Raw genomic sequence first — 22,551 nt, forward strand, 5'->3', positions numbered from 1 at the left:
GGAGGTGACAAAACAGGAAGAGAGCAGACAATAGTTATCAAGCTGTCAATGAGGAGCTGACAGAAGTGTAAGGCCCTTATCAAATTCAACCACCTATGAAATAACAGCTCTTAGGAAAGTCCAGCGCAACACCAACATAAATCTGCTCTCTACCTCGCTGAAGTCTGGAAAAATTAGTACTCTCCTTCTCAGAGGTCAGAGCCAAAGAGGAATAAAGGGGACAGGTGGAAGTATTATCAAACTTTATTTAACTCAACAAAACAATAATTAAGATTAAAATTGTAATAGTTAAAAAAACTACTTAAGAGATATATGGTCAGTGTGCGATCATTTATGAATTGTTCAGTAACATGTTATAACATTATCCTACTGAATTACGTTTTAGGTGTGATGATCTACTCCACCCTGCTTTCCTCATCTGCTGATATTGGGAAGGTGGTGTGGCTTGTTTGCAATCAGCCAATACTGGCAATAGCTGGGTCCAATGTCCCAGGGCTCTATAAACAGGGGCGCACATAAGTGGTCAGCAGGTGCGCATTCGCTGTCAAAATAAAAAATGCGCACCAGATAAGAAGTTGCAACGTGCGTTTGCGTACATAAGATTTTCTGGAGGAGGACAGACATTTGTTTAGAATTCTTAAAAATGTCGAAGAAGCAAGCTTTAAGCAATTGCTTTGGTGTTCTTCCACCTCCAAAGGTGAGTCCGAATCGCAAAAGAAGCGCGTATTCTCAGAAATGTGGTTGCAGGAGGTGAGCTGGCTTCAAACAAATGATGAACGCACAGAGTGTGGTGCAGAATATGCCGTGAAAATCCCACTCTAGCGGACAAAAGCGTTGCAACTTCTTATCTGGTGCGCGTCTTTTATTTTGACAGCGAATGCGCACCTGCAGACCACTTATGTGCACCCCTGTTTATAAAAGCCCTCAGAGCTCAGCTGCTTTTGATGCTTTCTAGTTTGGTTTTGTACACCAAACAACATTGCATACACCAGGGATGTCAAACATTTTACACTGTGGGCCACATACTTTGATGTTAAGTGGGCCAGACGAGTGATACTCACCTTTGTGTCAGTCCAACAATGTTTAACGACACATTTATTCCCTGAGATATCTTATTATGAGTGAAAGAAGTGCAATTTTAACAGCATGTTAGTTTGTCTACATGATAAAGAAATGTTCCTGTAATAAATGGAAAACATCTGTCAGCATGACTCTTTGGGCGGAAATAATAAGAAATCACTGTGTAAAATTAGCTCATTGGACAGATTGTCTTGTAATCATAAGTAAACATCCTGTTTTTATTTTCTTTTTCTTTTTTTGGTTTGTTATAATAGTGAAAAAACAGGAACTTTTATGCCATTTACTTGTTCATCTGTTGGTTTGTGTAGTATAGCTGAGTTTGAGGGAGGTCTTTATCTGTGAAATGCTGTAAAACTTACAACAATACAGTCAAAAGTCCAAAACTTTTTATCATCCTTGTTCCAAAGCCCTCCAGTGGGCTGGATTGGAGTCTTTGCTGGGATACTTCTGACCCTCAAGCCTTATGTGTGACACTCCTGGCACACACCATTTCTCCACCCATGGACTCATTTGGACTACTGATTGCTGATTACACAGGTCCTTTCTCTTTTTAATTAATTTAAAATACTTATTTTCCTAAAATGGCATTCCTGTCTTTGCCCCCCGGTTTATGACATGAGCTTGATAGAACAACATCCCTGACAGTATAAGAGTAATGCTGGTGTGTTGAAGCTGGGATGATGTATGTGATAATTGTAGTGTATGGGTTAGTGTCCTCTTCATGCACCTCCTTGTTTAAAAAAAACAAAAAACGCAGAATTTGTGTATAAGTTGTGAACATGTTAAAAATCTGAAGAGTTTTGGTGCAAGTGGCGAGATCCCCATGATTTCACGCTGAAAGGCACTCACATTCACTTCACAGTGTGCTTCCATACATCCAATGGGGTGCCCATTAATTTCTTCTTTGGCAATATTTGACAACGTTCACAGGTGTAATGTATTCAGTGACAGTGACCCATGGCAGCACGGAGAGCTCTTGCTATAAAAATAGCACGGTAAGACAGAAACAACATTTTATCCCATTTCTGCAAGTCTTTACAACAGTTCCCCCCTCCAGTCAAGAGCATTAATCAATGAAATCCCATCTATGGCTGTGACATCACCTCTGCGTGTGCATAGTCACAGCGCCTACCCACAGGCGCACTCACTCTCTATTGTAAGTGAAAAAGAAAGTGATAAAGCCCACCTACGACACAGTGTGTTTGTTCATTTAGCTGTGATCACATGCAAAAATGTTAGCAGTATGACGTCAGGTCATTGCTCCTTTGCACATCCATTATGGAGTCACGCCAAAAGTTTATGCTCTAATAGCTAATCTGACTCAGCGACCATTTGAAAAGACAAAAGCACGGAGCAGTGTGATTTCAGCATTAGTGTTAGTGGTGGTGTTTTTGCATGAGCATGTTAACAACTGTTTATTTGTGTGAATCCACAGCTGCATTGTGTATACAAATGTAACAATCCCTCGCTGTCTGCACTCTGGTCATGGCTCAGGCATGAAGAGAGCCATTATCTGGCCCTTGCTAAGCCCCCTGAGCCAATTTGATATGATGAATGTGCAATTTCCTTTGTCTCCACACAGCCAGTTAATTACAATCTCTATCAATAAAGTATGTCCCACTTCAGTGGTCGACATTATAGACCAAAGAGTCACATCTTCAGACGACCTGTCACTCTAGTGTACGGCGGACTTTGCCAAATCTGGACTAATTTAATGCGGTTGTGACTGTTTTGAGAACAAGTTAGATAACCAGAGTAGATACACTTTGAGGGAGACTTAATGAACCACTTTAGTATTTACAGAGACTTCATTTAGCCTTGATTCCCAGCTGGTAATTAAGGTTTGAATTATAATAAGGTGGCCTTGCCTCTGTTCAAAAGGAGGACATAGAGAGATGTAGGGAGGGAGCCTGTGAGACAGACCAAGGGAGACAGAAAGATATTGATTTGGACCAAATTAGAAGAGTCTTTGATGATCATGAGCAATGTTCCACAGCACATTTGGCAGCACAAAATTTTCCAGTAACTCCCTTCTCTGTCCCAAAAAGTTGATTCTGTTCAGCTGGACGCAGCGTTTTCAGTGGGAGAAAAGTTTCGTCACTCATCCAAGTGACTTCTTCAGGCTCAGCTGACTGCAGTCCCTTCTCTGTCTGTTACACATATACATAAAGCCAAGCACACACACAAACATACATGCATAGCAATGTGGGAATGAAACTATTAACTTCCACAACTATCTTTTGAGCCAGAAAATAATGGTCCAAGACCACAGTGGAGGCAATTTGATACACCGTTTTTGTTTTTCACGCAAGCACAATTACACTGGTAATCACTAATCAGGAGTCCAAATCACATTAGTTTTGTCTGTGCATTGCTTTAGAAGCATAATAACCTGAAGCTGTTCTGCATTATCAGTTTATTGTAGAGGCACACTTTGGGAGATGTACGGTGTGGCTCTGCAAAGCTTTTGGGACAAATCTCACTGCAACATAATGAAAGGGTTTGATGGCTTACAAGAGCTGTCCCTATTTGAAGGCAGGCTGTTTTGAGTATGTTCTGTAATTTTAAGCATTACGTTGATTGGTTACATTTCCTTTGATCGGCCAATGAAACCTTTGCAACTGGAACTGCCATTCCTGTAACCGGCTATTCATACCAAGGTAAAGGGCTGTACATCATCAGACAGGACATTCAACAATATTCTCCTTTTGAAATCAGAAACATGCTCTAATATTTCTGTATGCTGTAATGCTTTTTTATGCCATAGCAGATGGTCTGAAAGGGATCAAAAGTGTGATTGGGGACTTCTGCTTCTAACTGTAAAACAATATCCTGTGTAATGATCTCCTGTGTCCTTCCTTTACCCGAGACACGTTGGGTGTCTGCACATTACAGGAGTTATGTTGCAAGCTATTTCATCTCAGAGGTTTTCTGTGGAGTTCAGAAGTGCCATGGGGCTGTTTTTCCGAGAGTCGGTCCTTGTTTTAAAAAGGCGATGTGATGCGCATTCCTTTCAGTGATTTCCCAGTCTTTCACTAATCTACAGGTGACAGTAACGCAACGAGACACGCCTAATGATGACAAAGGCAGGGGAGAAGAACACTTCAAGCTCATGAATTTTTGAAAGAGGCTTTGCAATTGCTTGATAAGTAAGGAAATACGCATTTACCATTTTCTCACTTAACTGTCTGCACCTTCCTTTGAAGATTTCCATTTACAAGAATATCATCCTACACTTTTATGTTGTAAAGAACTAAAGAACCTCTGTTGCTTAGCCTTCTTTGACCTCTGATTTTTGTTGTCTAGTAAGTGCACAGGCCAGAAGGGTTTGGGTTTTTTTTTTTTTTTTGAAAGCCTAATGCAGAGACAAACTATGTTTTAAGTAGTAGTTTGCAGAATATGTCTGTGCATATATGTGTGCGTGCATATATGCATGCATGCATATGTGTGTGCGCATGCGTGTGTGTCCTTGCAGGTGGTTCATTAACACCATCTAGACACTGAGTAGTCAGGATCCCTAAATATTTTAGGATATGTATATAAGGTATGAGGCTAAGGATACTCACACAAGGCTGAGCTCCACCAGGGTGACAGCCAGTTCTATAAGGACCCCTGGTTTTTTTTTTTTTTAAGTTTCCTGGATATGGTTAGAGAAAGCCACTGGAAAAAAAATTAATCATTATTTTCTATGAGATGATAATAAAAGTGGACAGCAGCATCTAATTCATCTGACTCTGAGCACAGATGATGCATGTTCCTGAAAAAGTCATTCCAGCGTCTGTCTAAATGTTACTGCTGATCAGATGAAATGATCCCATAGAAAGGACGACGTGTCAGATACCTGCTTCGTAAAATACAAAGCAGATCAGTGGATAAAGAAAAAAAGAGTTTTTAATTTGGTGAATATTTCATTGGCAGTAATTGTACCAGATGCTAGTTTCAATAAATGATTTGTGTATGAGCCATTTATCAAGGAAGAACATTTGCTTTGTTTTTTGAGAATTTTTGCATTTTTATTTTGATTGATCAGAGGAAAAAAAGGGCAAAAAACTAAACTCAAACTCCTGGACTCATTGTCTAATCATAGTTTAACCAACACAGGTAAACACAATGGATCTCTTTACAAGCTGAAATCATGGCTCCGTTGCAGCTTGGCCTTTTGGCCTCTTCTTGTTATGTTAGGTTTAACACTTGTTTGAAAGCTTTTAATCTGCTCTGTTTACGGACAACAAAATTATATACAATTCAATGTTTTTTATTTTTTTATAAAGTGCCCCGAGGCAGCTGCTGCTGTGATTTGGCATTAAAAAAATATAATGTAACTGAATTGAACTAAACTGAAAATCATGCAGTGACAATATTAAAAAGTTTTTACTACTTGTACTGTGCGATGTGCAGTGTGTACATGTGTGTAATCGCCTACAGTGCAGTCAGTGCTTTCACAAGGACATGTGTGATGGAGGCATGGAGCTCTGTAGATGAGCTGCTCCTCAGTCTTTTAGGTGGTTTGTGTTGTCCTTCATCCACCACACAGCAGAGGTTCATACAGGAAGTGGGTTGAATGCTTTTTTGTGCCACAAATTGTGTTTATGTCTGGAGGGTCTGGTTCACCTTCACCGTGCAGTTATTGTTGTTGTGTTATTCTATTTACTCCATTTTATTCGATTTGTTATTTTAATGCTGGCCTTGGAAACAAATTCAGTTCTTTCATTTTTTTTTTTAACATGTTGAATGACCACCTAACGATCTGTCTGTCTAATTCCTTATGATCATCAGCTGGACAAATGCTGCACTACATAGTGGCACAGCTGGTAGAATGGTTGTGATGCTGAGATTGTTCAGCTCAGGGCAGTAGGCTGTCTCTCCTATAAGCACCACTACTGTGTTTCCAACTAACTTTATAATGGCACGAATGGGGTTACAGTCATGGGTCAAAAGTTTGGAGAGCATTGCGCTCACCATGTAACCCTGTGAAGTACCCTTTACTTAGAATAGAGTGAAAGAGGTTGGTCAGAGACAAAGTTTATGATGCAGGTTTTTGCAGTTTGCTGACCAATTTCTGAAGAAGGATGGTGTTTGATGCAACTCTCTGAAGTCCACTGATGTAACGGTTTCATCTTTTAGTTGAGGATGAGATGAGAGGTAGGCAAAGTTATACGTATCTAGCTTAGTGTTAGAAGATGCTTCTGATTTGTGACAGCGCACGCTTCTCGAGATTGATTGATTGATTGATTGATTGATTGATAATACTTGTGAGATGTTCCTCACCTGGCATTAAGACCAATGTTGGGTCCTCATAGGGTGGGGTATTCAGTTGAGGAGACTTGTTGGTCTGGTCTGTCAAATGGGGAAAGAACTGAAAAGTGTCAGACAGCTTGCAGTCATCACTGGGTGGTCTTTTTGTCCATCAGTTCATACTTAAAACCTTTCCATATGCTGTGGGAAGGCTTGTTGTAAAAATAGTTCACAATGTGCTCATGTCGCTTTGAAGTTTTCCCCATGATTCAGGCTTGTTTGTCACTTTATCTGACATCTGCATCCCGCTCCCTGAGTGGTATCCTCACACTGCTGTTTATCCATGGCCTCAGGCTAGGAAACACCTAAGAGGTGTTTTTATGTTAACACATTTTCTGTGCAAAAGTTTATGTAACTAGGGACTTAACTAGCATGTACCTCTAGGCCTGATTCTTCTGCAAACAAATCTCACTCTGTGTTATCAAAATCGTGCTGCAGCACTGAGGTGGCTTCCCCAGGCTGTACTTGTACTGTCCTGATAGCTGGTTTTTTTTTTTTTTTTTGGGGGGGGGGGGGGGGGGGTGATTCATTATATTTAAGCTGGAGTCAGACATAGGGAAATGTGGTCTAGGTGTAAATAAGACATTGGTTTTAATATTATTTGAGTAGAATAGACTGGAAAGTTGACATTTCAGTGGATAACCAGCTTAAGATCTGGTTCAAGTCCCTGTCAGCTCATCATTACTACCATCATATAGTTTTTTCGGTGTTAGCTTAGCATTAGCATGCAGAGGAATACTGCCATGGCTGTCACCGTCATGAATTCATCCGAGAGAAAAAATGTTCTACAACTGAACATAACAACTCCCAGTCCAGGCAGCTGTGTTTTTCACTGTTCCTCAGGTCCCTCATCTGGTCTGCTCTGTAAACCAAACTAGCATCTAGCTCTATGGCTGCGCCAGTTTTGTAATGACTGTCACACTGTGCATCATTATTCTCAGTCGCATCTCATTCTTGTTTACAATAGAACAGGAACTACAAGGAGCAGGCACAGAAGCGCCGGTTTAAACAGGTTCACCCAATCATGGGCATTTTATGTCCCCCACGGCACATCTGGCCCTTTGGTTGTCCCTGATCATCCATGTGAGGTCAATGGAAAATTAGGATTCACACGTAAATAAGTATAAATCATTCAGTTTGTCCCATTTGAACCATCAAATACTTTTTGATAAACTCCTCCTCACAGAATTGTTCACTTCATTGCTTTTGTTCTGAAGGCAATATTTTTTTAAAATTTACATATGTTTATGCAAGCAAATGCAGCTTCAGTATAAATGCATTGTAACAGATGTTTATAGAAGTTGTGAGATTGCTAATCCCTGAAAGATGTCAGCTCACATTTAACAAAAAGAAAAAAAGAAGAAGAACAAGAAGAAGAAAGATTGATACAGAATGTAGAATTTTAAACAAGACATGGACTTATTTGTAAAGACAGAGGTAAAGCTGTGTGCTTAGTTAGTTTGTAAACAGCAGATTGCTGTGTTTAACGATTACAACTTGAATCACCATTAAGAGACTAAACACGAAGAGAAAAGTGGGAATCTCAATCTTTCTTTTAGCAAATCTGCAGAAGCAACAAAAACTTTTTACTAAGCTTTACACATCTAGGGATGGAGCAGTCAAGTCCAGATTTGTCATTTCCTACAAAATCCCCAAAAAACATCTCTTAGGGAGGTCTTGATGCATTCTCAATCATCCAGGAAAATAAATCTCCAAAAGTTGATTCTGTTCGTCTGGACGTAGCGTTTTCTGGGAGAAACGTTTCGTCACTCATCCAAGTGACTTCTTCACGAACACCATCCCCACTGACACAGCGGCCAGGGAGGCAGAAGAACAGCACATCAAGAAGGCCCTGAGTAAATGTGGTTATCCCAGCTGGACTTTTGTCAAAGCTGGAAAGGCATCTAAAGAAAGCTCCAGCCGATCCAGGAGAGAAGGACAACCGCTGCCCAAGCGAAAACCTGTAGTGATCCTATATGTGTCAGGAGTATCGGAACAGTTGAGATGCATTTTTTCGAAACACCGGGTCTCTGTGGCTTTTAAACCCCAAAACACGCTGCGCCAAAAATTGGTCCACCCCAAGGATCGGGTCCCCCAACACAAACAGAGTAACATAGTGTACGCTGTTAAGTGCCAGGAGGATTGCCAGGATTTATACATCGGGGAAACCAAACAACCTCTGGCGAAGCGGATGGCACAACACAGAAGAGCTACCTCATCAGGCCAGGACTCTGCAGTCTATTTACACCTACAGGCTAGTGGACACTCTTTCAAGGATGAGGATGTACACATCCTGGATAGGGAGGAACGCTGGTTTGAACGTGGAGTCAAGGAGGCCATTTACGTGAAAAGGGAAAGACCATCTCTGAATTGAGGAGGGGGCCTAAGGGTACATCTTTCGACATCTTACAATGCTGTGATTGCAGCCATTCCCCAACTCTCTGAATGGTACTCATGGCCATTGATCAGTGGTCTTTGATCAGTCAGTGGTTGCTGATCAATGGTCATGAGAATTTGCATAATTATGATTAAGGAACTGACCTCACAGCCCATTGTTCTTTCAGTGGGCTGGTTTCAGTCATTATGCAAATGTACCGTTTATAAGATTGGGGAAACCTGCAGTCAGCTGAGACTGAAGAAGTCACTTGGATGAGTGACGAAACGTTTCTCCCAGAAAACGCTACGTCCAGATGAACAGAATCAACTTTTGGACATCTCTTAGGGTGTTTTTCAAAGTGTGTTTGTTAGATTCTGATGCACTAATATGCTGAAAAAGGATGCCAGAATATGGCTCTTTCCTGGTGAACCAATAATAATAATAATAATTATAAGGACAGAGGACATTGCAGGGATTTTGGAGTTTGAAGGCCTTTACTTACAGGATAAGTAATATCCGTGTGAATATTCCATTAATACTTCATTAAAAATATTTTTCAGGCTCAACTATTCTTAATTCAGCCGTTCCCTCTGGCTGTGTGGTTTAGCTGGATGAATATGCACCTTTCATTTCTTTGAACCAAGCTAAATATTTTTGCATGTGAATAAACAGATCTTACCAATCAGACCACTGCATTTGACAAGTGTAGCTCGAAGTGTACCTCAAAGACACACCAGTACTGAATACACAATCATATAGAAATAGTAAAATAATACTATTTTACCTCAGACACACAGCTAGACACTGCTCCAGGTCAATCGGCTCGTCAAAATTATTTCTCTCCTTCCTCAAATGTGGTCCCAGCTCTGTTAACAAGAGCTAAATCTGCTCCACAGACATACTGAAATATGTACGAATGCAGTCGGGGTACAGCTTAAACTCCTGGACCAAACCATGAAATTCTTCCTGCTGCTGCCTTCTCTTGAGAACTGTGTGAACCCAAAATCTCTGTTTCACCCTTTTCTTGTTTAGAAACATCAGGACCAGCTCATCATGGCTTGATGTTGACTTTTTTGAAATTTTTTTCATAAATTTTTATCTTAGGATGGATTTTCAGCAAAAATGCAATACGTTCAGTGTGTATATATGTCATCTGACAAGTTCGCATCTGAAAAATGTTAAATTGCCCATCACTTTTATGCAATAGTGTCTAATGGCCTTTAGTTAACCTTGAATATCTACGACACACAACACACATATCTTTGTACTTGGGATAGTGGAAGAGTGTGAGAATATGAAGGAGCTGGCACAGTTAAAGTGGACCCTCTGTCTCTTTAGCAGTAAATAGTTCTTTGTTGTTAGGCTAGCTGCACTTGAATGGAAAATCCAGCTGTTAGCCGTAAGGTTCGGGATTGTTAAGCACTTTATAATTGAGAACGGTGTGGAGTAGTGATTTTTTGAGTCACTAGACTGATAAGCTGGAGTGCGACACAATCACAGCTGATCCAATCCAAACATCCATCAGCATGTCTGCAGGAAAAAAAGAAAATCTCCAAGTTGGAATCTCCTTTTCTTAAATTTGGACTTTGCTTTTCCGCACTTCTAATATGACGTAATCCAGTTAGTGACATGTGACATGGAAAAAAAAAAGTCAGAGCCTCTGTTTTTTGGGGGAATGTTTTTGTCCATCGCACACATCGACCTATTTTTCCTGCTAATATGCTGATTCCATTCATGATCATGCTTTGGTAAGAAACACAGTATGTCTGTGGTGTGATGTGTAGTAACCTGTTATGTTATAAATTGCTTGGATGTGCTTGGGGAAAAAAAGAGAATATTTTATTTCATAAAATAGTGCTGATCCCATCAGCTGATTGCGCCGCTCAGTATACCCGGCCAGAGGAGGAGAAATCAGAGTTTCTGACTTGAGTTTGTCCTGTGAACCACTTGAGTCACCTGACTCAAAGAGACCCTCCTCCACACAATCTTCATTCATAAAGTGCTTTGAAAAGCCAAACATTAGAGCTAACAGGTGTTGGAAACAAGTGTTTCAGTGCAGCTAGCCAAACAACAAAGAGCCACTTACTGCTAAAAGAGAGACAGTGAAAGTTGACAGTATATCCTCGGTTTCTTAACATAAAGCTCATTGTTACATCCAATACATAAGTGATCCCCTTGCAATGCAATCTAGTTTAGTCCCTTTTTTCCCCCTGAATTATTAGTTCTGTTATCATTTATGTAACATAAACTAATGTAAGTCTATTGATTGCAGCCAAACAACCAACCCAGTGATGTCAAGTTCTGTACTGACACAAGATGGTACTAAATATGTTCTAAAAACTTTCACGTTCAACATTTATTTCTTAAATTCAGCTTCACAGACAATTTAAATCTATGTAAGTTTTTGATAGCAGGGCTCCTTGGTGTAAATTAGCCTCTGTACATGTAGCATTTCATGTCCTCTTTAAAGAGTATATGGCAGGGACTGATTTCTCAATGGATGCAACATCATGCTTGGCTAAGCTGGTTATGAAATAGACAGCCATCAGTTTTAACACCTGCCAGTTTGCCCCGAGTCTGACTGGGAACAATGCTGCACTGTTAAAGCAAGTGCAAAATAAAAGTGTCTGAAATTATCCCAGAGCTCTAATTCATATTATTGCATTTTAATATACATCAGGAGACGTTGTGTAAATCAGTGCTAAAAATTAACCATGTTGCTTAACTAAATTAGTTAACTTCCCCAATGCGAAAGCACTGAATTATATATAATTTATTTCACATTTGGAGGAGTATGAGAATGCACATGGTGACATAGGCTACCACACAGCTGTCAGTTTGCTCAGCCTTGGCAAATTCCTAAAAAGAGTTGAAATTCTCGGGTTTGTGAAAAGAAAGGTAAAGTTTTCGATGTTATCGCGCTTCCATATCAACCTCAGATATCGAACCTGACTTTAATCACTTGTTCATACCCAAAACAGACTGAATTTGTCTCAAACAGAAAACAAGACTGAGAAAGATGACGTAATTAATTAAAAGAGTAACACTTTGTATAAAGGTAAAAATATTTGAAATTCAGCAAGAACATGCACAATTGTTTTTGTTGTGCATGTTGATTAAATGGTGATAGGATGTGTGTGTTTTGCCTGTGACTAGTTCATATTTTAATTGGCTAATTGTAATATTTATTCTCATCAGTAATAGTTTATAAAGAGATCAAATTAATATTAATATTAGGCAGAATTGAGTTCAGCTTATTTGTGCAGCCCTACAAAACAGTCCCAGCTTTTCATGTGACCCCTTGAGGAAAATTAATTTCCCACCCCTCGGTTACCCTACCACACTTCCTGCACTTTTCTTCGTGGTCGTGCCACTTCATTAGTGGGACAGTTATTCCTGTGGAGAATGGTGTGCACAACATCTTCAGCAGGATAAAAACTGCGTCAAATACAAGGTCCACGTCATAGTCCCTGATAGATAGTAGAAAGATGGTAATCGACGCATATGTAACGAAGGCTGCTATTTTGTTAATGAACAATAGATTAATAGAACTGAAAACGTGAGGGTGACAGCAGAAGAGAGCTGAACACCTGCATCTGCACAAGCCACCATTACAGTTCTCTTCACTTTACCCATTTTTTAATCTGTTCTATGGACCCCTCTGTGGAAAAGGGCACAGATGGTGAACACACACATTTTCTTTTCTTTTTTTATTGTTAATTGTCATTAGAATAATTATTCTTATGTTTTAATTAAAGCATGCATGACTATGCAGACTTATCTGTGATAACACTACATAACAGTGCACCAACTATTCATCTACCCTTCATGTGGACCTCAATGAAGTATAACAGGAATGACAACTTGTCTGTGTTATGTGCAACTCTCCTAGTATAATTCTAACCAAATGAACTCAGGGAAACAGACACCTGTTTGGAGCTTCCAGTCTTCCCAGTGGATACCTGTGGATACCATCCACAGGTTGTTCTTTACAAATGTAGATATGTATGTTAAAAAAATTAATAAACTTTTGTTAGATAAAAGCAGACACATACAATCCCAATAAAATCTTTTACTCTCTGCATGGAGTGTTTACCTGACAAATGTAATTTGCCAGTAGAAGTCAGACTACAAAGAGAAACAGAAAGCTTCTGGTGAAAATCCTATCCTTTAGAGATTCTGCATGTTCATCTGCATTCATTTGTCGTAGAAATGAGCCTATAAGCAGGCTATATGGGCTTAGGTTTAGCAGTTTGTCATGTAGTAAAGTGAGTATGTCATGCAGTCTGAAAGACTGCAGACTGATTCTACTTCATGTACCAGATGAGCAATTTTAATTTAAGTCAGCGGGGGACATGTTAGTCTGGGATCCACTTCTTCTCAACACTTCCATGACTGAACTGCTGTCCACAGGAATCGAATAAAAGCAAGACTCTAGACTCTAAACCGAAACTGACAAAAGAAAGACTCCAAGGAATGAATTAGATACTTCACTGGAAACACAAACATGTCAGGCTCACTTGCTTACAAACTACTGTTATTTAAGGTTACTCACAAGTTGGAGAGCCTCTCATTAGCTAAGAACAAGCCTAACCTATTATGTTACAAAAGAGCCTTGTTTTGACCAGCACATCAACTGTGTAGTTTTGCACCACAGTGTGGATGTCTGTGCTGAATTCCCACTCCTATACATTATAATGCAAAAAATGCTGCTTCCATATTACCGCCTATTCTTGTGAGAACGCTGACTTTACAGAAATGCCAGAAAGAGCCTCGTCTAAAAGGTTCTCTTTTGAAAATAAGCAGATTGCAATTATTTATGAACAATTAAGTTTAAACGGTAATTTACCACTCCCTTTAACAATCTTCAATATACTTTATAGAAAATAAATATGTTTTATGACTCAATTAAAACCCCCACAGACACTATCTTCTGACTCTCATTTTCTTTTTTTCTATGAGGGCATAAACATGTGATTCACATTCAGAAAACTCACTCAGACACATTGCACCATCTAACATAGATTAGCTTGTTCACACTACATTTTAAGCACCTCATGATGTCATTTTTTCAAGTTTCCCCTGTGTGCATCCCCTCTTCTTTAAGCCTGTCACCACCACAGGCAGACAGACATCCTGTGGGGAAAATGAGTGTGCGCCCACACACACACAGACACACACACTCCCACAAAAGACAGAAAAATGTAGTGAAGGAGACTTTGACATTTGGCTAGCGAAGCTCCTGTCATCTTTGAAAATGTGTATCCTACACATTAAACATTCAGGAAGGAATATTAAACTGACCTCTTTGCAAATGTGCAAAGAGGAAGATGTCAAGAACAGATTGCATTAGGGCAACCGTTTACCCATGTGACTTGCAAGCACAACGAAGGAGAAATAACACTATTATTTCCTGTCTTTCTCAAACATATGCAACTGCACACTGATGTCAGCATGACTTGAAAATGAATCCTGAAATATGGAGAGCTATTCTGATGAAGCTACTGTCAACCACTGGCCCAGCATAATAAGATTCACCTGCCTTAGAGGAATCCTCTTCGCAATATAAGGGGCTGCCATTTACAGTAGCACTGAGTGGTTCCTATAGCTGTGGTGATGTTTCTGTGCACTTGGAGGTGAATAAGATGTCATTTTGGCTCAAGGAGCTTCAGCCTGTAGACCAAGCAGCAGACAGCCTCCATGGTGTGAATCTTTTTTTTGTTGTTGTTGTTTTTTGCAGTTGAACTCTGTGACTTTCGGTGTGTTGTGTATTATGAAACTGAAATGCATGTGCAGTGTTGATTCTTTTTAAACCTGTGCCTTTCCACTGAAATGACTGTATTTTGTGTTTGTGTTTAGAACATTTCACATTATCAATAGTATCATTTTAAGTCAAATGATCTGAAAAACTTCCTGACTTAATGTTGCCTTTGGATGATGTGTGCTGTAAGCAATACAGGATCATTAATTAGGACAAAACACAAACGTATTGAAACCAAGACTGACATCTATGGGTCCGGCCGACAAAATGAAAATCTCAGATGCATTTTCAGGCTGCAAATGCAGAGTGCACTTTAAAATCCGTCAAACGCTAATGTTGTTGTTATTGTTTGACAAATGCCGGGAATCTGGCATAAGAGAGAAAATTCCACAAATCACAAATAAAAAGCAAATCCGTCAACCTTTAATGGGTGAACAAATTATTAACTTGTTTCGTTAAATATTCATCATGCACATGTTCTCAAATGTTGAAAAAGGCTGTACTTTGCGTTTTGCGTGTGAGCGTGCGTGTTGTGTTGTTGTTTGAGGAGACTAATTTGGTGCATCCACCCTTGTTCTAAGTGTGTGGTCATTGTGACGCCCTTTACTCACCTTGATTTGAGGTTCCCGGGTCCGACAGGATACTTTTAAGCAAGAACAAAAACACGCAGTATTTCCCACGGGAGCTCATCGTTGAGTCAGACAAGTGCGCTCAGAAGTGAAACGTTGCACAGACTCCTAAACAGATCTCCTCGCTGAAAAAGCTAAGGTTTGTATCATAAAGGAGGATAGTGAAATCCCCCCCACCCCCCAGTATCCAGATTCAGGAGGTCACGGTCGCATCCACGGGAGTTCGTTCTTTTTTCTTTCTTTCTTTCTCTCTCTCTCTCTCGCTCTCTCTTTAGGCACGCATACCGGACACCTCCGTGTGAGCACGGGCAGACGAGCGATGTACACCGCCAGTCATTGTGCGCAAAACCCCGACAACTTAAGCTGCAGTAACTTAAATGATAACAATACTTAATTCGATGAGTATTGATCTGTGAACCTCAAAACACGCACAGGGTAACGTTTGCAAGCGCACAAAACGACAAAAGTGTCCAAAAGCGAAGTTCCGACGATTGTGTGCGTGGCAAAGTCAGTGGGCAGCGCTTGTTAGTCAGTGTTTTCATCCCCAACCGAGAGAAGAAAAAGGGAACAATCCCGAACGCCTCACTTGCAGCCGGTGCATCCCCTGTTGTGTTTCTGTATCACTGCGTGTATCTCGCGCTCCCTCTCCCTCCTCTCAGGATAGGAGGGATGCTCTGGCGCAGGCTGAGGAGCTGATTTTTTTGTACCACAACCAGACATTCAGCTGCCAAGTCCTTGCAAGCAAATAAAACTTGTTCTTGTTGATATGTGACCTCATTTCTCACTTTACATCATGTAAAATGCGTCATTTCAATCGGCTTCTGCTGTGGTATTGATTCCATGGGACGTTAGGGGATATAGAAGGAAATATGAAGCCATTATTAGACTAGTGTATCAATTCTGTGCTGTGATGTAGGTTATACCTGCACTGGATTATGTTGTTGGAATAGTAATGTGTCTGGGGCAGTTTCTATTTATGGTGGCAGGGAGGAAGGAAAGCAGACAGATATTGTTTAAGTTAATACAGAGTATGATGGGCTGAATGTGCACTCAAACAGACACACACATAGATCTTGCAGTGGGTGTCTTATTAGAAATGAACCAAATTAATGATTTACAGTTACACTGTAAGCTCTGGATAAAACATGTGCTGAGAAGACTTTCATCTCGATTCCAAAGACCCATCCTGATTAATGGCCTGTGAGCCTCAAGCTGTAACACAATAGTGGAAACAACTGTTAGAGTCTGCAGACAGAAGGATGATATAATCACTGTATGGACTCCAGAATTACAGGTCAGGTGAGGGAGAGTAAATGTGCTCCAGTCTGGGGCTTTTCAGTGGAGTTTGCATATTCTCCCTGTATGATTTTTCTAGGTACTCCACCTTCCCGTCACGGTCCAAAGACATGCATGCCGTTAGATTAACTGGCAGTTCTAAACTGACTATGAGTGTGAATGGTTGTCTGTCTCTTGATGTTAGCTCTGCGATAGATTGACAACCTGTCCATGATTACTGAGACTAACTTTGGTAAATCTAATTGTTATAACCCAAAGCAACTTCAAGGCTTCTTTTTTTTGTTAGTTTTTTTTAATCAGGTTGTTAATCAGGAAAAAGGGCAACTGAATGAATCCTGAATGGAGAACATCTGCTGTCAGTGGCTTCTTGTTTAAGAGAATGCATTTACTTTTAATTAAAGTTCTAGATAATTTAGCCAATTTTAAGTAGACAAAAAATATTAACTTTCAAAATTAACCTTTTTAACCTCCCTTTCTTTAACTTTGTTTTTTATAACAAATATAGAGCTCATTGGTTCTTTGGCTATGACTCAAGTGGTTACCTAGTGTAACATCGCCTGCTTCTTTCAGCACTAACGATTCAGTGGTGCTGTACACAGCAGCCTTTCTTGGTTCGTTATAAAGTGTAATGTACATAATATGGACACTGCCAGTCAACAGAGTTTAAGCCTTCTGATAATGTTGCTGCAGGTCTCTGGGAGTCGTGTCAGCCTTCTTGACAACAACCACATAAAAATCATGGAAACACCCCTGAATTGCACAGACAGTGATACCTGAAAATGACCATATTTTACAATATATTTTAAAAAGAGAAAAAGAAAAAAAGTAAAGTATTTGCACTTGTTTTCAGCGTTATGTTTTTCTCTTGTATCCTCCATTTGAACTGCTGTTTGAAAGACTAGTGGCTATTGATCCTAACGGTCAATTTTAAGCCATTTACTTCCCGCAGAGGGAATTGAATGTAACTGCTTTCCATATTTTCATGATTCTATTTTTGCTCTATAAGCAAACGGAGTGAGTGCATTTTTCCTACAAACAATTTTTTTCTCAAAGAATGAGTTCTCATTAAAATCATCCATTTCCCAGAAATTTGGTGCAGATATTCAATATTTCCTAACTAGTGCAGTTGTCACTGTTACAGGTATGTTTGCGACTGCGAATTTAGATGTCACAGTGAGTGGAGGTTTAATCTATAAACTATGTTGTCTGACATCGGTATGCAGGCACCAGAGGAGTGAGACATCAAGCATAAAGGGGAGTACACACAGGAATAGACTAGCGCTGACGTAGCCACCAGAGACCCTGAGATGTCAATGATATTTGGAGACATGTGGCAACGACAGGTGAAATAACTGCTTCTGAAGTGACGTTGATGAGTAGATATTTTTGACTGACAGATGACAGAGTGTCCACTGGTGACTTGTTTTCTACTAAAAAGTGATGGGCAGAGAGGGAATCGCTTTATATAAGGATGGGGCTTTATGAACCTACAGAACTATTTAAACTATTATTTTATCAGTTCATACCTTTACATTTGATGATATCTAGCAACAACCCTGTCAAGTTTGACATTGATCATATGAATGAAGTGCAAACAACATAAATACACATACGGGGAATTCGTAGATTTATTATATTATACATAAATGGTATAAATACCAAATGAATGTGTGCAAAGGCAAATTATTTCAGCAAATGTCACTGTTGTGATTGTTTTAATTATGTTGGCTTGTTGCCTTTTGTAACAGCAGCATCATTAACGCCTCTCAACTTTACCTTTTATTATTACCCTGCCTCAAAACCTCAATCATCATCCCCATCGCTAAGAAGACGGCTGTGGACAGCCCAAATGACTACAGGCCTGTTGCACTTACGCCTGTAGTGATGAATTGCTTTGAGAGACTGGTCTGTCAGCACATCAGGGCCGGTCTGCCTTCCACTCTGGACCCCCACCAATTTGCCTATAGGACAAATCGATCCACCGAGGACGCCATCACCATAGCGCTCCACACTGCGCTGAGTCACCTGGAGCACCGAGGAAACTATGTGAGAATGCTCTTCCTGGACTTCAGCTCAGCATTCAATCACATCATCCCGGAGATCCTGGTCGAGAAACTGTCTCACCTGGGACTCTCCACCTCCATCTGTCTCTGGATCAAGGACTTCCTGACAAATAGACCACAGTCTGTCAGACTCGGCCCCCACCTGTCCAGCACCATCACACTCAGTACCGGGTCTCCACAAGGATGTGTTCTGAGTCCCCTCTTGTTTACGCTCTACACATCCGACTGCTCCCCTACCCATCTCTCAAACACCATCATAAAGTTCGCGGATGACACCACAGTGGTTGGACTCATCTCAAGGGGGAATGAGTCGGACTACAGAGATGGGGTTAACAGATTGACTGAGTGGTGTTCAGCTAACAACCTCCAACTGAACACCACGAAAACTAAAGAACTTATTTTGGACTTCAGGAAGGGCAGAGCAGACCCGGCCCCACTCTACATTCAGGGGAACTGTGTGGAGAGGGTACACTCCATGAGGTTTCTGGGCGTGCAGATCTCTGTTGATCTCTCCTGGACTGCAAATACCACGGCGTTGGTAAAAAAGGCCCAGCAGCGTCTCCATTTTTTGAGAGTGCTCAGGAGGAACAACCTGGGGGAGAGGCTGCTGGTGACATTCTATAGAGCCACCATAGAGAGCATCCTAACATACGGCATAACAACGTGGTATGCAGGGTGCTCAGTTGCAGACAGGAAAGGACTGCAGAGGGTCATCAACACAGCCCAGAAGATCACTGGCTGCCCTCTGCCCAGCCTGGAGGCCATTGCGAACTCCCGATACCTCAGCAGAGCTGGCAATATCATTAAGGACTACTCTCACCCCAGTAATCAACTGTTTGAACTATTACCGTCAGGCCGACGGTACAGGTCACATAAAACCAGGACAAACAGATTCAGGGATAGCTTCTTTCCCAGAGCTATCACCACAGTAAATAAGCACAAAACAATTAAACCTGCTTAACTATACTTGCCATTGTCACTATACTATGCTGCTATTCATACTATCATTATATTATGCTGCTATCCTGTATATATTGTACTTATTTATTGTCTGAGTACTACAGTTGTTTTATTGTACTTTTTATATTTTACATTTATATTTATTTTGCATTTTGCACCAAGGGAGTGGCACTCCAATTTCGTTGTACTTTGTACAATGACAATAAAGGCTATTCTATTCTATTCTATTCTATTCTATTCTATTCTATTCTATTCTATTTTACCTGCCGCACATGGTTTTAGATGTGTTAACTTTAAAAATAGCACACAACCAATTCAACCTTGAATCGAAAGCACAGCTGTGGCTTTACACTAAAGCACCTGCCAAATGAAGAAGTGTGAATAGAAAGAAATACTACTTGGCTATTGTTGTACAGCAGGTGAATTTTAAAAGTAAAAGTCATAATAACTTTAATCAAGCAAACCCATGTCTCTTGATTACTGCCGACGGACCCTCGTAGCTTAACCACTAAGGGTCACAGCAGCGGAAAAAGCACCTGCTATTTTAATTAATGGGGATCTAACTGGCAAAATGTTATGAATATCCATCATATCGTTGCTGAGATACTGTATTACCATCTAAATGGCTGACTTTATTACCCATAGCTGTGACAGCATAGCTAAAAACTGAAAATCACTAGTGTGTGGCCAGTGCAGTTTTGCAGAAATTTTAGTTCTTGTTTTGACAATGCTCCACCTGTGTGTTAATTTTCATGAATATCAGCCAACTAGAGGGTCCACAATAACAACAAGCAGCACTGGCATCACCTTTGCCTCGGGACTCACCTTGTTGGGGAAATAAAATTTTATGAAATAAAGGCTGAAAATGCCTAAAAGTCCTTTCTTGGTTTCTTAGTAAAATTACTGTGATTAACTCAAAGTAGACATTACTCAGTCACAGGAACAAATACCACAAAAAGGATAGCAATGTGGTGTAGTGATTCCTCAAAGTCACAAAGTGAGCAGAGTGGTTGTGAATAGAGCAGCTTTAACAGTGAGAAGTCTTTCAAGATCCCAGGACAGAATGACCTGTGAAAGAATAAACCCTCATTAAGTCCTGGATAGGGATTATCACTCTTCAGCTGCAGACTGACTGGGACCATTAAGAGCTTTAGAGCATCATTTCCCGCAATCCATTTACTCTTACACATCTCCTCTGCTGTAGGACACCACACATTGTGCTGTGTGATTATTCCTAATGTTGTCTGCCTGTCAGGCTACATTTTTGTTTGTCTTCTACTTTTAGAGTACCCATTCCTCCTCTCCAACTCTCCTCCTTTAGCCTTCGTTCTGTCTTGTCACAATCTTCAACCTTTCCTCTCTGTGTTTTATTCTCTCTCCCTTCAACCTTGTTGTTCATTCCCTCTGCCTCCCTCACCATGTCCTCTGTTTTTCCCCTTTCTCCTCCCTTCCACAAACAACCCACTCCTTCCCTTCAGATCTTGTGCTGTTTTACCGAGCCACCTACGCCCGCACTTCTTCCCCTCCGTCCATCTCATTCTGTTATGTGTGACCTATCTCTCCTTCTCTCTCTCTCTCTCGCTCTTTCTCTATCCTTCTTTTCCTCTCATTCTCCCACTCCCTCATTCTCTCCCCTCCTCCCGTCTTCCTCTCTCTGAATATTTTATGATTTGGTGGCACAGTGCTGAGGTGAGGAGCCTTCCCATGTCTAGAGCTTGCACAGCACAAATATTTACTCCTCAAGCCGAGCTTAGTTGAGTGTTAGGACAGTCTAACACTGGGTGGGTGTGTGTGTGTGTGTGTGTGTGTGTGTGTGTGTGTGTGTGTGTGTGTGTGTGTGTGAGAGAGAGAGAGTTTGCCTTATAAGTAACAGTTATTACATGTGACATTGGCCCCAGAGGGGGAAGAAGGTCTTTGGTTTCATCCTTCTCTGATCTTACTGCTTCATTGCACAACTCTGAAGTGTTGCTAGATAGATAGATAGATAGATAGATAGATAGATAGATAGATAGATAGATAGATAGAAAGCCAGACAGTAAGATAGATGGACAGACAGACAGAAGTTGGATAACACTGGGACAGGAGAAAGGAGAAAAGAGGATGAAATGGATAAAAGCAGCAGATAACGTGTTAGAGAGTGGGGAATCTCACATTAGCTGCGCATTGACAAATGTCTGTTCTGTTTTGGCTGGCGAGAATGGAGCTCAATTGCAGGTCTGGAAGAACATCAAAACACAATTAAGGGCTGACATGGAACTGGTCATGCAGAAGAGTGAGGACAGGGGAAGAAGAAGAAGTGGAGCTAGGGGAAGGAGGAGCACTCAGCAAAGAGAAATGACAAGCTATCCTGATGTACGGGAAGCAGACACAGAAACAGAGAGACAACACTCTTTTATTGGCTATGATTAGAAAAAAAAATTTGCACGGAAATTGATTGTGGTGCAGGTGTGAATGTGTGCGTAAATGCTTTAAAGGTTAAGTTTCTTACTTGTTCATCATACAAATGAACAATTTTTATGTACTGGAAATATGATTTAGAAAGACGAATTTAATTTCCCCCTAACTGGATCTGAAATTACAATGCATAAACTTCTCTGAAGTCAGTGTGCAGACTGAAGAAATAATGGCATATTAAATCCAAATGAATACAGTTAGGTCATCCATGGGTAATCCATGGGTTCCCTACAGGCCGATTTTCAGCCTCTGATTCCCCCCCGAAAAAGTAAATAGATGGAAATGCATTGTCACGTTGATGTTCAGTAACTTTATTCCAGAGTTCAACAACTGTGTGACAGACAGTTGCACATGCATTTGTGATCCCCACAAAATGAATTGTATAGTAACTTTGCTAATCCCAGACTCTTCCATTCAACAGCATTACAGACAAACAGCTACAATTAAGCTTCAGCTGATACCATGTTGTGCTAATAACATGGTATCAGGTCTGCTGAATGTAGCACAGCTGTGTCTCAGACCATTTAGTAATAGATTGTTATTGGCCCTCAGTCCACTTATTGTCAATTAGTAAAACTTAAAGTTGGTGCTTGAAGGCAGGTGGCCAGTAGGTTATTATAAAAACATGCACCAGGA

General features: G+C 40.6%; 1 protein-coding gene across 2 annotated transcripts in view; it reads right to left on the minus strand.

Moving 5' to 3' along the window:
• Window positions 1-15,856, minus strand: part of epha6 (eph receptor A6) — a 77,220-nt gene extending 61,364 nt beyond the window's left edge. The window contains exons 1-2 of one of the 2 annotated variants that reach the window (XM_085150440.1): window positions 15,125-15,856; window positions 6,349-6,417 (exon numbers count right to left, since the gene is read on the minus strand). In XM_085150440.1, the coding sequence (XP_085006566.1) occupies window positions 6,349-6,417; window positions 15,125-15,203 (148 nt within the window). In that variant the 5' untranslated portion in view covers window positions 15,204-15,856. The remainder of the gene's footprint in view (window positions 1-6,348; window positions 6,418-15,124) is intronic. The other variant, XM_085150518.1, reaches the window with a different exon arrangement.
• Between the last annotated feature and the right edge of the window lie 6,695 nt (window positions 15,857-22,551).

The sequence above is a fragment of the Neolamprologus multifasciatus genome, chromosome 1 (genome assembly GCF_963576455.1).
Source record: "Neolamprologus multifasciatus chromosome 1, fNeoMul1.2, whole genome shotgun sequence".
Classification (NCBI taxonomy): Eukaryota; Metazoa; Chordata; class Actinopteri; order Cichliformes; family Cichlidae; genus Neolamprologus; species Neolamprologus multifasciatus.